Consider the following 16,075-nt stretch of genomic DNA (forward strand, 5'->3'; position numbering starts at 1 on the left):
AGATTTGACCAGTAACAGCAAAGAAGAAAACTCCATGACTTGGGCTGACCCTTACGGGGCCAGAATTAAATATTGAGGTGAATGTACATGCAGTTACAGACAAGTCCTTTATCTAAACACAAACAATGACCAGACTCAGAATCTGTTCCCTCCATAATACTCCGTAATGGGACAGAATACAGATAACTTTCAGTTACCTGTTCCAGTGATAGGGTCATTCCAGCCATTTATCTGTGGGGACCCCTCGGACCTCCAGAGTTGATATTAAGATGATTTTAAACTGAAGACATTGGAAATTCAACAGATGCAAAAGAAGCTTTTTCAAAGCTTCCCTTATCTGATTAAAGGCAGAATCAATCAATGAACGCCCTCTCCTGGGGAGTTTCACTGGCCAAAAGAACACAGAAAACGCTCGCACCTGCATAGACAAACATTATCACAAACTTTCTTATCTCCCATTTGTTCCCCTAAAAACCCACCGTCTTTCCTAAATCTATAAAAATACTGAATCACTATATTGTACACCTGAAACGAATAATGTAAATCAACTATACTTTAATTTTTAAAAATTTGCTAATTAAAGAACAATTGCATTGGAAAATTGATTTTAAAAAAAAGAAGAAACCATTTGATCTTCCCATAGAAGCTCCTTTCTCCCCCCTTCCTTTCCCCTATTAAATTAGGTTATAGACACCTACCTCTAATTATGGGGGGGCCACTTCTTTTGCTGGATTCATGTGCATATGAATAAGCTCCTGTTAATCTGTCTTTTGCCAGTTAACTCACAGGCTTCTAATCACTGAGCCTAAATTAGAGCAAAGTTTTTCTTCCCAACAGGCCTTTGAATAGCAATAGGACTCCTCAATTTTGGACTCCCCTCATCTCATTAGCAATCATTAACCTATCTAGTACAACCGTTCTAGTTAAAATATATGATTTTAAGTCTTCCAATTTAAGTGTCCAAGTGACTCATGTGCCATGGGTCTTGTGAAAAACCACCCAAATACAATTTTTAAGCTGTGTTCATCAGTGTTTGTGGGTAATGAGTTTTCTTTCTGTAAAGCGGGTGCCTTAGACCTAACCCCAACCTTCTCAGCCGTCAGGGTCTGTCCTGCACATCCCCTCACAGCGAGGGCTTAGCGTCCAGCAAGGGGGCTGCTTCAGAACCGCCGCTTCCAACCTCACGCCCCAGGAACGCCAGGCCTCCCGGCTTTTACCCCCTAGAAATAACAAGCTGCTAGTCACCTCGGCACCACTCATTTACCTACTCCCCCTCCGAGTTAGGATCCCAGAACCCTTTTGCCTGGAGACTAACGTGGGCCCCAAGTCAGGCCAGCATTCTGAAAACAGGGTTCCATTTGGTGCTTGATGCATGATGTAGTTTTAGAAAATCAAACGTAAAAGGGACCTGAAACATAGTATTCCTCTCCCCATTTTGCACGAGGCATTGACACAGAGCTCCAAATGGTCGATGCCGTCCGGCGACACGGCTGCGCTGAACCCCGGGCCTTCCGCGCGAGCTTCAGGCCTCCGGACCTCGATGGCATCTCGGGAGGCTGGTGCTGCAGCGGCCGTAGCCGAAGCCCGGGAGGCGGCGGGGTGGGCGCGCGCGCACCGGTCGCGGGTTAGCTTACCTGTGGGCCGCGGCCACGCGCCGGGGCCACCTGGGGGAGGGCAGACTGGGGCCGGACTTGGGGACCAGCGGCGGGAAGGGGCGCGAGGCGGGAGGGGGGCCGGGAAAGCCCGGGAGACAGCCCAGCCGCCCCGCCAGCTCCCCTGCAAAGCCGAGCGGCCGGAGAGCGGAGCCGGGATCCCGAAGGGCGGAGCGCTGTTCGGCGCCGGTCCCGCCCCCTCGGGCGCCCGCCGACTCTCGGGCGGCGCTGGAGGCCCCGTGTGGAAAACACCTGCGCCAGACCCCGCTCCCCACCACGGAACTACGGCTCGGGGTTGGGACGCTGACACCTGCATGTTATGAAAGCTGCCAGGGGATTCTTGGGTGTGGCCGCTTGTGGTCCGTTTTCTACAAAGATTGAAGTTAGTGCCTACAAGAGAGCTTCTAGCACGTCCAAAGTCGCTACGGGATTGTGAAAGGACCCATTTTCCGAGAGGATCCCAGACAGCCTAGCGTAAACAATAAAACGAAAGGGGGCGTACTTAACGTTTTCATTGACTTCCTTGGTTTTAATTTTGAAAATTGGTTTCATGTGGCAAGTGCTGGCATGCCCACGTGCACCTTAAAATCTTGCATACACACTCACATTGTGTCAACAAACACCTTCCTGTTTTAAATACACTCGTGGTCTTTTTCTCTTCTTTAAACGAGTGTCGTTCGTGTCAGAAAAAAAGGTGAATGTTGCTGTATTTAACCTGCTTAAAGGAGTTTGTCCCCCCTCCCCCCAAAAGCTCATCAAGCAAGTTGGAGTGTGCAGATATTCCCAGACGCAATCCATTACTCCAAGATACTCCTTGGCAAGTGCAAAGGATGACAAGTGTCAGTACTTCATACAACTAGATTTAATAAGTTGTTATTACAGAAAAAAAAAAAGAAGTCCAAACTACAAAGTTTAAGCAGTTGTAAGCAATAGCTGCATTGAGCTCCATGGTTAGTCACAGTACTGCAGTTCCACACAAGCAATATCAGTCCAAGCCCCAAAGGCGGAAGCTGAGTAAGGGTTACTAGCAAAAACAATCTAAGAGAACAGGTAATAAAAGATACAATACATTTAAAATTAGTTGTTAGTTGAAAAACAAATACAGAGATCTTAGCTGTGAACACTCTAAAAGTTATGTCCATTATTTTGACAGCAAAAATACAAATACCTAATACTTTATACCCCAACGGAACTATATCCAGAAAAGAAAGAGCAGAAGTTGTCCTGTATTAGCACCCAGGTTTTCTACTTGTTGTGATTAACTTCATTGTCATACAAATTTAAACATCCCCAAATCACATATCCATTTCTTGACCCATTTTGGGGTATAAAGTCAACAGCATTAATTATAAAATACTCTGGTAAAATGGAACACTATTGCAGCTGAGATAGAGAAGTTTGGTTATTATAAAAAAAAAAAAAAAAAACAACAGAAAATGTTAGCTGACATACCACACAAACTGGTGAAAAAGCAACAATCCATACAAATAAGCCAGTTTTAACAAAAAGATAACTTTTTTTTTTCACTAATCTGTGACTAATCTTTCACTCGAACCTTGCAAGTAGAGATGTCACAATACTCAAATATTTAGGTAGGAGCTTTACCCAGTTAAATGCCATTTTGTTGCTAATATAATAGATAAAATGAAAACTAGCAGTTATTTGCTAATTGCATAAATGCAGTACATTCTGCATTAGCCCATGCCTCACTAACAAGCTATAAAACACAAGATATAGGCAGAAATCTAAGCATAATCTTTATACCACTAAGCAAAAATTTTCCAATTTCTTTTCTTCTGTTCCTAATCACTTATTTGTAGTTAATGTAAAATTCCAACCAGTGATATCCAATTTGAGTTAAAATTTTACATCACAACTTGATCTAATCTATATATTATTTACAAAACTGAATACATAGAGCATACCCAAGAGCCAACTCTGGACACGTGTTTCTCTGAGTCATTCATAACCTTGCCTCCGTGGCATGAGGCCTGGAAGAGGCCATCAAGGACTGGGAGAAACACACCATCTGTCTAGAGCGAGTCATTGGATGTTCTGTTTACGCAACACCAGTTTTGCAGTTGTACGATTTTTGTTTAATTTTAGGTGCCATGACAATGACACACTGCCTTAACAGCACAGCTTCAAGGTGAGTTTGGGTGTTGGAAAAGAAGCAGGAGGGCAGACAGATCATGCTCGGAGTGGCCAGATGTGTTGCCACAATAAGGGACAAACAAGGGGCACCATACCAGGAGCAGGCGGGGGGTGGAGGAAGACGAAGTCTGAAACTGTCCGTTTACAGTGGTGACCTCGGAGTGTGCCACCTTGCCAGGCCACCCGTGTGCTCGGGGAGGTCACTCGGGCGAGACACTGCGATCCAAGTCTAACTACCCAGAGGGCTGGTCCTCTCAGAGACCTCCTTTCACTCTCAGACGTCACCACTGTAAATGCAGGGCAAAGATTCGGCCTGGCGAAAGGTACCCACTCACATGTGGACAGCAGTCGGTGGCAGATTCACACACACACACACACACACACACATACACACACACACATACACACACACACGACAGAATGAAGAGTTAGAGGGGAAAAGCAATAAAACACTCTGTCGACCCGGCCAGGTTCTCAACTTGGTGGTATCTCAGTAAGGGGTGACTTCATCATCAGGGCCACAGATTTGGCTGCACCTGGTGTTGTATAAATCCACTGTGACATCCCTAGAGAACTGTACTGTGACATCCCTAGTCTTACACTAAACCACTGTAATAAAGGAAAAGGCTTGTCAAAATCTCACATGTTCTGCTCATTCTGTCATTTTATTACCCAATTATCCATTACATTTTCCAATCACTTTACATAACCAACCATTTTCATCGTTGTCACACTATTGTAAACCACATCAGCAAGTTAATACATAAAGCTTTGCATTTCAAAAAACTAGACACTTTAGTAACAATATTACAAAGGTTTTAGCTTCAAAAATAACTGAAAATGAAAAAAATAAACTTTTAAAGAATTAGCATCATAAAATTAATTTATTCCAAGTAAAAATACAAAATAATATTATGACATTGACCAGATATGAAAGTCCCTCCCAGAAACAACTCTATTAATGATTGAGAAAGCACTCCTTAAAGAAAATACGAAATAAAATGAAAAATATGTAAATATGTTTAATTTTTTTCTTAGCAAAAAATCTTTCTAAAAATAACAATGAAAATTTGTCTCAGTACAAAGGCTACATTACTATTGAAAAAATACCAGCATGAAGAAAAGGTACATATTTGACAGTAGAAAAATGATTTCAGTGAATCACAATGTCTAAAGTTTGCAATGAAAATAAATCTGCAATAAAGATTTATGCCTTTTTTCTTTTCTTTTTTTTTTCTATTTTTTATACAAACAGTACAAACAGTATTGCACATAACAACAAATAGTCGAGGTTAGGTTATAGCCTTCAAAAAATCGACTAGTTCAAGTGTCACATCAAGGAAAGGCCACAACAGGACCTGTGATACCCGGGGGCTTCCCATCAAGTTGCAGGTCAGAACACCTCTGTGTTTTAAAAAATAATTTTTTTTGAAGGACCCTCTCTTTTAATATAACATTAACAACTTGGGGGCACATTTATTTACAAAACAAAAGGGAACATGTTATAATTTAATAAACTAAAAAAGTTCTCTTTAAAAAAATACAAACAGAAGAACTCTTTCACAATCCTGGTCAGTCGTGCACAATCAACGCTTGATTATAAATATACAAATTAAGGGAAAGTAGTTTCCACCACCTATTCACAACTTTCAGCACCAAATGGAGTTTATTTTTTGTAACCTATTCTTTATGACAATGCTTTTTCGCCTTCACTTCAGCTTTATGCTGTACAATATTCCAGCTTTTTTTTTTAAATCTCAGTGTTATTTTAGTACATGAAAGAGGGGTGCTTCTTCAAAAAGTTTTGCTTCTTTCACATAATTAGGTAGATTTCTGTAGGTTAGATATGATCTTTAATATTATAGTTATAAAGCTCTAACTTCTTCATTTTCAAAAAACACAAATAAGCATGAAAAAAATAAAGTTACCCATCTGTTAAATCATTTTTCTTGCAGAATTAAATTAATATATATTTTTCTGAATAAACTTACTTAGAAAATATCATTTTCTTTCCTATATTTCAAAATTGAGGTATTGCAAAAGATCATGTCAGTCAGAAAGCATGCCTTTTTCCTTAAAAACAAACAAACAAAAAAATCTTCAGCCAACTTTTGAAAACTGTCTAGAATACAAAAAGTAGTAGTGCATAACAAAATTTCTTGTACAGATGAAAAAAACCACAAACATAGAAAAAAAACAAACAGAAAACCACAGCTGGGCTGGAAAAAAGCAATTATTACCAAAAAGCCCAGAGGTAACCTCAAAGGGGGAGAATTCTAATAAGCATTTTTAATCCAGTAAAAAACTATTTTGTTTTTTCCTTTTTGAAAACAAACTATAGTTTGAGAGCTGTTAATTGCAACTAAACACTGGAGAAACAAAACAAAACAAAACAAAACCAAGTGATATGAAGACAGTACAAGGACATCACAGCACATAAAACACAGCGACTTAAATCTATTCTGCAGTGTCATATCCAGTCAGATTGTCCCCAGAATTCCAAAACATAGGAAGAAGATTTAAAAAAAGATTTACATAGTCTCATAATCATTGTGTGTGTTTATATATTACTATCTGCAGCCCAAGAGTGAATGCTAAAAAAATGTCCATGGTAGTACTAGCAGGTCTGAATTCTATTCAAGCTTTACAGGATAAATCCAGGGAATTAAGTAGTTAATTTCTCACCCAGACAACCAACCCTGCCCAGGCCATCTTATTTTGTACAGACATTTCTTTAGCATCACAATCACGCAACTTTCTTAAAATGTGCCTAGTTTGTCAATTGACAACTTATCTCTATATACTGTATATATTCCTAGTGTTTGTAAGCTAAGATGAGCTCTTTGGTTTTCTGGACAAGGTCTGAAGCTATGTAAAATGGTGCAAGCACTAGGAGATTGTAACTAAGAGCTCATGTGTTAGTTAATAATATACCAGTTATGAACTGTCAAGTTCGTTAATGTCTGACACAGAGGCTTTAAACAGTTAAGTTTGATCACAGTTAGACATAATCACTTTACTATATAAAATAAATTGCACAATATATAACAGAGCACCGCAAAACACTTCATCTACCATCCACAAATTTGCTTTAAGAATATCCTACACCTAGGTTTTATATTGGTTGTAATATAGGTCATTCTGTTATGGGCTGTTCCTAATTTCCGAAGCATTCCATTTATTGAGGCATGCCTTCCTCCAGTCAATTACCATTTCTTTGAATGAAAAAAATCTTTTTTAAAAAAAATCAGTATTTTATAGCTTATATAGATTCTTAATTTGTGCATTGTGGGAAGGTTTTATACTAGACATCAGATATAAAATTTATTGCATGCAGCAACCTGATTAAGTAAACATGCAGTCAGAAATAGTGACCTTCCGTTGAAGCTTTCTCAAGTCTATTCTGATCTCCTTTCGGCAGCTGATTCTATCCCTAAATCACAAAAGTATGTTGTTGGGTTTTTTGTAATTGATACCTTAGCCTGAATAGAGTATTATGGTATTAATAATACCACTTTAATAGCAGCAAAAGCTATTGCAGCATAAATTTACATTAACACTAAAAGATCTAACCAAAATCCTCAGCAAAACAAAAATTAAACATGAAGGAAAAATAAAGATTCAGCTTATGAGGTATCCTTACATGTCAAAATAGAGAGCAACTAAAGGCTTATTTTCATTAAGGGTTTTCCTTACTCTAAATGACCCCAACTAATGATTGCTGAATTGTTGTGAAGTTTTTGCTACATCTGCCACCTACTCACGAGTATTACCTTTGGTAAGTCTTCTCCTAGGGGCGATTCTCTAAGTTTCTGAAAATAAGTGCATGCTCCAGTTCAAAAATGATCAAAACAATAACAATACAACAACAACAAACAAAAAAATCACAGACATCAACCTGATGGCCGCTGATGAGAATGGCAGTCTACGAGTGACAAATCAGGTGTAAGAAATTAAGGTACCAAGCAGACAAAGGTGTGAATCAAAGTGCAAATCAGTACCGTTATACACTCTGCAATTCTGCATTATACTGGACACTGAGTTCAGTAATATGACTGTAAATAATAATAATAATAAAAAGACCCATTTCTTCTTTAAAAATCGAGAACAAATGCACAGATTTCCAGAACACTGTAAGCCCTGAGGCAGTGCCCTCTCTTTTCCCTCCTTGTTATCTACTCCAGTACTTGTGGCTGGGTATACCCTGGGCTCAGCTCCAGCGGAACGGGACATGGCGAGGGCGGTCACCTCCCTCCTTCACCAGCGGTTTGTGGAACTCCCGCCCGGCGCGGGAATGTATGCTCGCCCAGCAGTATTCGCAGTAATACTGCAGACAGGTGACGTTGGCACAGAAGAATGGGGCAAACTTCCCACCACAGCGTGTGCCCTGGCACTCATCACACATCTGATCATCCAGCACATATGGCTTCACTTCCACCTGGACCCAAAGAGGAAAGACAGGAAAAAAGATTTTAGCAAAGCTTCCTCACATTTCTTCCTCTTGAGAGTTTATAATGGAGCTTAATATGTCCCAGTCAGACTCGGTGTTGAACTCAGCTGGTATCAGACAGTGGCTGACAGTATGGGATCTGCTCCTTGACTTACTACTTAACTAGTTGTGTGATGGCAGTAACCTCTCTCTGTGCTTCTGTTTGCTCTATATGTGGATCTGTAAAGTGGGTGTAACGGTGATACACGGACACACACACACATCTGGATATCTATATGATGGGCATAGCAGGGTCTAACTCAAAGGGTGCTGGAGGATTAAGAGAGGTAGCACAGGTAAAAGCACATGAGCTGAATCCTGAAGGCCGGGAAGCACCCGGCTATGCACAAACAGCATTTCAGGGAGAGCAACCAGCGAGGACAAAGCCCAAAAGTAGGCAAAGGCAGAGCAAGTACTTGGGGAAGTTTGGCAGGAGCTGGGCCAAAGGGGAAGTCCCACTGGGGCTGGCAAGCCTAGCTGAAGGGTGACCGTGAGGCTCTGGGCTTCAATGTTTTAAGCACAAGGCTTTCAAAAGACTAACCTCCCAGTACTGTTCACAATGGATGGCAGGGAAAGGGGGACTAGGCGGATGTTAAGAAGCTACTCGAACAATTGAGGTTTTATTTTTTAGATTTTATTGCCTTAATCTCCCTCCAAGACTGGAAGCTTCAATAGAGAACTTTTCATCACAGCCCTGCAGGCTATGTTAGAGGAAAACCAGAAGCAAGGAAGAACAAAAGTTACCACAGTTTTCCCCCATGTCCGTTTCCTAGAACCTCAGAAACGGACTATCATTAATGTTTTCATCCCAAATGTTAGAAATTAGCAGGAAGGTGGCAAGTCTCTGCAATCAGGCTCCTTCCCACGCTGACCTCTAGAGCCGTTCTGGGGAAGAGCAAGCACTGTGGCCACTGGGGCTATGGAGATGGGCACCCACGTTTTTTTTGACATGAGCCAACTGCCTGACAGTTTGGGCTGCCTCTGGACGCAGCCAGGAGGTTCCAGCAGGGCATGGGGCAGGGTATCGATGGGCTGATAGGGGACAGCATGGGGTGAGCAGGGACATAGGAAACGCCTGGGATTGGGCTCTGGCATTCCTGGACCTTCCCTTCTGAAGGCCCCTTCGCTGGCCTCCTCTGGAGTTCTGTCTCTGCTTGGAAGACCCACTGGAGATGACCTGTCCCAGCCCTTGGTTACCCAAGGGGGAAAATGTCTTTGCTTTGGCTCTAGTTCCCTTCCTCCTATTTTTCCCTCCTCAACCTAACAGGTTAGTGAGTGGGCTTCAAAAAAAAAAAAATCTCACATTCATCTCTGCATCATAACTAAAACTGTAGTGGCTCTTGGGTCATCTGCCTAGGTTCAAATCCCAGCCACATTACTAGCTGTACAACCTTAGGCAAATTTCTCAGGTACTCTGAGCCTCTGTTTCCTCATCTGTACACTGGGGGAAAAGAACAGTTCGTACTTTATAGGGTTCCTATGAGGAGCAAATGAGTTGAGTCACATAAAGCACACAGAACTGTGCCTGGCACATCAGATGCCCTCATTAAGTGTAGTTATCACTCCCCCTGCTTCCTCTCTAGCCCAGGCCACCACAACGTGCATCCACACCTGTCCAATACCGATGGCCTCTGCACTGGCCACCAAGCTCCAGGCCTTCCCTGGGTCAATTCTCCTACGTCCAGGTAGACGTTTCAATCATCTGCCTTCTCAATGTTTCTTGCCTGGTCAAAAGCCCTTCAGGCTCTCCCCTACCTTCAGGAGTAAGCCCAGCTGCCTCAGTATAACGGGGTACTTATTCCCTGTCCCCTGCGACTCAAATGTAAGCCAGAGCCTTCAGGATTTGCCCCAATCTCTCTCCCATCTAGTCCCCAACTCAAACTCGACCTGGTCTCTAACTTACCTGCACTTTCTTCCCACCTTACATGCTCAGCCCACCCAACAATTTCCTGTACCCAGTAAGGCCCAGTCTTTCTTTTCTCTTTCCTTCTTAGCATAAAATTAACAATCTTAAAGTGAACAAGTCAGTGGCGTTGAATATATTCACAATGTTGTACAACCACTACCTCTATTTAGTTCCAAAACATTTTCTTCACCCCAAAAGGAAACCCTGTAGCCACTAAGCAGTTTTCCCTACCTTCTCTCCCTCCCCAGCCCCTGGCAACAACCTATCTGCTTTCTGTCTCTATGGATTTACCTATTCTGGATATTTTATATAAATGTAATCACATAATTGTGACCTTTTGTGTCTGGCTTCTTTCACTTATCATAATGTTTTGGGGTTCCTCCATGTAGCATATAGCAATATTTGATTCCTTTGTATGACTGAATAATATTCCATTGTTTGTGTATGTATATGCATGTATATATATGGTATTTTGTTTATGTATTCATTCATTAATGGACATTTGGGTTATTTCTACCTTTTGACTATTGTGAATGGTGCAGCTATGAACATGTATGTACATATGTTTGTTTGAATATTTGTTTTCAATTCTTTTCAGTACATACCTAGGAGTAGAATTGCTGGGGCATATGACAATTCTATAATTAACTTTCTGAGGAACTGCCAAATTGTTTTCCACAGCGGCTGTACCATTTTGCATTCCCACCAGCAATGTAAAAGGGTTTCAATTTTTCCATATACTCACCAACACTTGTTTTCCATTTCTGTGATTATAGTCATCCCAATAGGTATGAAGAGATGTCTCATTGTGGTTCTGATTTGCAATTCCTTACTGACGACATTGAGCATCTTTTCATATACTTGTTGGCATTTGTATACCTTCTTTGGAGAAAGGTCTATTCAAGCTCTTTGCCCATTTTAAATATTGGATTGTTTTCTGTTGTTGAGTTGTAAGACTTCTTTATGTATGCTAGATACTAGACTTTTATCAGACATATGATTTGCAAATATTTTCTCTCATTTTGTAGGTTGTGTTTCACTTTCTTGAAAATGTTCTTTGATGCACAAAAGTTTTTAATTTTGAGCAAGTCCAATTTATCTATTTTTTTCTTTTGCTGTTCTTCCTTTTGATGTCATAGCTAAGAATCCACTGCCAAATTCAAGGTCAAGAAAATTTGCTCCCTGGACTTCCCTGGTGGTGCAGTGGTTAAGAATCTGCCTGCCAGTGCAGGGGACACGGGTTCAAGCCCTGGTCCGGGAAGATCCCACATGCCGCAGAACAACTAAGCCCGTGTGCCACAACTACTGAGCCAGCGTGCCACAACTACTGAGCCCACATGCCACAACTACTGAAGCCCACGCGCTCTAGGGCTTATGCCCCACAAGAGAAGCCACCGCAATGAGAAGCACACACACCGCATCGAAGAGTAGCCCCCGCTAGCCACAACTAGAGAAAGCCCGTGTGCAGCAATGAAGACCCAACGCAGCCAAAAATAAATAAATAAAATAAATAAATTTATTTAAAAAAAAAAAAGAAAAAGACTTGCCCCTATGTTTTCTTCTAAGAATTTTATGGTTTTAACGCCTATAGTTAGGTTAACTGATTTCGAGTTAATTTTGTATATAGTGTGAAACAGGGGTTCAACTTCATTCTTTAGCATGTGGATATCCAGTTGCCCCAGGACCATTTGTTGAAGAGACTATTCTTTACCCATTGAATGGTCTCACCAACCTTGTCGAAAATTAACTATAGGCCCAGCCTTTCAGCCCCACAGGGAACTATTCCTTCCTCCTTTGAACTTAATACTCCACTTTGCTCTTCTGGCATTTCCTATCTATAGTTTTGCCTTAGTCAGCATCTCTCCTTATCTTCAAGCAACTTGAGGACAGAGTAGATCTGGGGAAGAATGTGGTCTGCAGAGGTTGTGGGCTCCTGGGGGAAGGGAGCTGTAGGCTCATGAAAGTGTATATAACCTGGCCTGAACTCCCTGTACTTGAAGGCCAAGAAGGAGCAAAGTGGTGGACTAAGTCCCCTCTGCCCTGAGGTGGGAGGACTACTGGTAGAGGCAGGGTGTGTGGGGAACTAGGAGCAGCGAGCTTTTCCACCTTCGGTCCATGAGCCGAGGACTGCTTTGCTTCTACCACCAGGTAGACGCCTACACTCAGGGTGCTCCAGCAACCAGATCTGAGTCCCAAAAAGCCCAGAAAAGGGGATCCAGCAGTGAGAGAGAGGATTGGTCTTTTACATTCAGCAAAAGAAAGCTGCCAGAGGAGAAAGACAATAGCCCTTTGTAATATATACACATGTGAAAAGAGTACTTAAGGAGATTCAAGCCTAGCACAAAGGGCACTTTCCAGTAATATATATATATATATTTTTAATGTTACTTTTGTTTAGGTGTAAAAGTGGCATTGTGGTTATGTGGGGGGTTTTGTCTCTCAGTTTTTTTTAAGAGCTTAAATTAATTTTTTAAATTGAGGTTAAAGTCATAAAGAATTAACCATTTTAAAGTGAACAGGGGCTTCCCTGGTGGCGCAGTGGTTAAGAATCCGCCTGCCAACGCAGGGGACATGGGTTCGATCCCTTGTCTGGGAACATCCCACATGCCGTGGAGCAACTAAGCCCGCGAGCCACAACTACTGAGCCCACGTGCCACAACTACTGAAGCCCACATACCTAGAGCCGGTGCTCCGCAACAAGAGAAGCCACCACAATGAGAAGCCCGCGCACCACAACAAAGAGTAGCCCCCGCTCGCCACAACTAGAGAAAGCCCGCACGCAGCAATGAAGACCCAACACAGCCAAAAATAAATTAATTAAAAATAAATAAATAAATTTTAAAAAGGGGAGGGGATTGAAACGGAGCAGAACGGTGTGGGGCCCTCCTGGATACAACCCCCACCTTGGGTCTCCCGTTTCTTGTTTGTAGAAAAAGGCTTTAGCTTCCTGGGCCTTTCCTAAGTTCCAAAGAGCAGACTCAAGCAGTTACTAATTAGGGAAGTGAAGAAATGCAGAAAGAAACGAAAAATAAGAAACAACAGTTCAGCGATAAAACAGACTCCTAGTTCCTCCTCAAGGGAAATACATAACAATCTGACACATATCTTTGAGTTGTTCTGCAGGAACTAAGACCCTCACCCAGGTGGAGGATGGTGACTACATGCTAACCATAAGCACACAGACCCCTGACTGGTTGGAATCAGAAGGTTGATGATTAAGATTCCTGAAACACCACCCTGTTACCTCACCACCAACCAGACAGAAGAAAGTCATGCCCCCTGCAATCCTCACCTCAAATGTTGCCTTTCAGAGCCCTTCCCTGAAAGCCATCAGGGAGTTTGGGTCTTTTGAGCATGAGCTGCCCATTCTCCTTTCTTGGCCCTGCAATAAATGCCTCACCACAACCTGGTGTCAGTGAATTGGCTTTGCTTTGCGACGGGTGAGGGGACCCAAGTTCGGTTGGGTAACACCCATACATGTACATTTACTTTGTTTTTTAGTTTTTTGCCACTATTGACAATTCTGCAATAAATATACCTTTCATGTGTCCTCACATCCGTGGTTTTATTTCTAAGCGTTGGGATTATAGCATTAAAAACAACCAACGGTAGGATTATTGGGTCAAAGAGTATAGGTATTTTTAATTTTAAGACTTTGCTAGTTTGCTTTTTTAAAATGTAGCAATTCACATCTCTATCAGCACATAATAAGTAGTTATCACCTCTTTTAAATGCTCTCCAGTCTGATGAGAATAAAGTGACGTTAATTTTCTTTTTCTTGACTATGAATAAACGTGAACATTTTTTTAGGTGCATTGCCTGTGAATTCTTATGTGAATTATCTTCTACCCATTTTCCCACTGTGTTGTATGTCTTTTTCTTGCAAATTTTTAAGAGTTCTCTGTATGGTATAAATAATAATCTGCAATTGTTTTCCAAATCCATCATTTGCCTATTGACTTTTCTCAGGGCATCTTTGCCATTTAAATGTATTTTATTTTTACATAGTCTAATACATTTATTTCTTTCTGAAGCTTCTAAGTTTCTAATCCTTATTAAGAAGGCCAACATGGCCCTTAATTTTTTCATACAGACCTAGATGCTTTGATTTTTTTTTTAAAGATCATCATTATTTTTTTATGTTTAAATCTTTCTTTATGTAGATCCTATCTTTATGGTTTGGTTCATTGCAAGCAATTTATAATTTTTGTTACAACTGTGATTATTTTCTCCATTTTTATTTCTAGAATAGCATAAAGCTACTAGTGTCCTTCCAAGTCTTCTTGACAGAGAAATCATATCTTGACTAAATACAGGATTTTGGGATCACATCTTTTTCTCTCAGACTAATCAACAGTATTCCTTGGTGTTCTAGCTTCCAGTGCTGCAGATGAAAACTCTGATGCCAATTTCTTTCTTTTTTTTCCTTTGTAGGAGATAGTAACTAGCTCTTTTCACGTGGAAGCATGTAACATTTTCTCTTTATCTTCAGCGTTCAGAAATTTTAGTTTTTTGGAACCGAACTTGGGTCCACTTGCCCATCACAAAGCAAAGCCAATTCACTGATACAAAGTTGTAGTGGAGGAAAGTACAGCTTTTATTACAGGGCCAAGCAAGGAGAACAGGAGGCTCATGCTCAACGACCCAAACTCCCTGATGGCTTTCAGGGAAGGGCTCTGAAAGGCAACATTTGAGGTGAGGGTTGCAGGGGGCATGACTTTCTTCTGTCTGGTTGGTGGTGAGGTAACAGGGTGGTGTTTCAGGAATCTTAATCATCAACCTTCTGGTTCCAACCAGTCTGGGGTCTGTGAGTTTGTGGTCAGCATGTAGTCACCATGCTCCACTGGGGGTGGGGGTGAGGGGGGCCTTAGTTCCTGCAGAACAACTCAAAGATATGTGTCAGATTGTTATGTATTTCCCTTGAGGAGGAACTAGGACTCTGTTTTATCGCTGAACTGTTGTTTCTTGACTATTTTTCCTTTGTTTCTGCATTTCTTCACTCCCCTAATTAGTAACTGCTTGAGTCTGCTCTTTGGAACTCAGGGAAGGCCTAGGAGACTAACGTCTTTTTCTACAAACAAGAAACGGGGGACACAGAGGGGCTTTTGTACCCAGGAGGGCCCCACATGGTCCTGCTCCATTTCATAGGGAAATGGTTAAATAAAATGTGGTACATCTACCCTGTGGACTATCATGCAGTCATGAAAAAGACTGAATTAGTGTTTGTTTTGAAAGGATTTCTACAACATGGGGATATTAAGATCTAGTGGAGTGATGGATACAAGCACCTACTGCAAACTGAAGAACACTGAACAAATAAATGTAAGGTCAAGTAATACATTCATGCTGATACCTGAAAATGCAATATGAATAAACTGCATCTTCCATGTATTCAGGCTTCCAGCTGAGCTTGGCACCAATGTTCCTTACTGCATGAGGGGTTTTGAGGGATCTAGTCAAGACAGTACTTCAGAAGATCTACCATGAAGCCCTATCATGCCAGAGGCACCAGGCCTAGGCATACACTGATGCCTTATTCTATCAGCTTCCTTAAGGAATAATGGATTTCTCATAAGTTACTTTTCCATGGAGCAGACATTTTTTCTTTTTGGTGTTAAACATCTTGAATTTTGATGTTTCTTGATAGAAATCTTCCTAAAATGTACTATTTATTCTTCCCCCTCTTAAGCAAAGGGTACTATCAGCATCCTTTATAGTAGTGCAAGTAGGACAATGAAGTGGACAGTTTTCATTTTTTCTGTCACCTCCTTCAAAATGTGTCTATCTGCTACCACTTCTATTAATACCTTTCAAAGACCCTTTATAATTTTGCAACTTCCAATCATTACAATTGGATTAAAAGCTAGATAATCA

General features: G+C 41.3%; 1 protein-coding gene across 5 annotated transcripts in view; it reads right to left on the reverse strand.

Moving 5' to 3' along the window:
- Window positions 1–5,876: 5,876 nt before the first annotated feature.
- The window catches only part of CPEB3 (cytoplasmic polyadenylation element binding protein 3), a 178,579-nt gene continuing 168,380 nt past the window's right edge, over window positions 5,877–16,075 (reverse strand). For all 5 annotated transcript variants that reach the window (XM_068548971.1, XM_068548970.1, XM_068548972.1 and 2 more), the window contains one exon: window positions 5,877–8,244. In XM_068548971.1, coding sequence (XP_068405072.1) covers window positions 8,017–8,244 — 228 coding nt within the window. In that variant the 3' untranslated portion in view covers window positions 5,877–8,016. The remainder of the gene's footprint in view (window positions 8,245–16,075) is intronic.

This window comes from Eschrichtius robustus, chromosome 7 (assembly GCF_028021215.1).
Source record: "Eschrichtius robustus isolate mEscRob2 chromosome 7, mEscRob2.pri, whole genome shotgun sequence".
Classification (NCBI taxonomy): Eukaryota; Metazoa; Chordata; class Mammalia; order Artiodactyla; family Eschrichtiidae; genus Eschrichtius; species Eschrichtius robustus.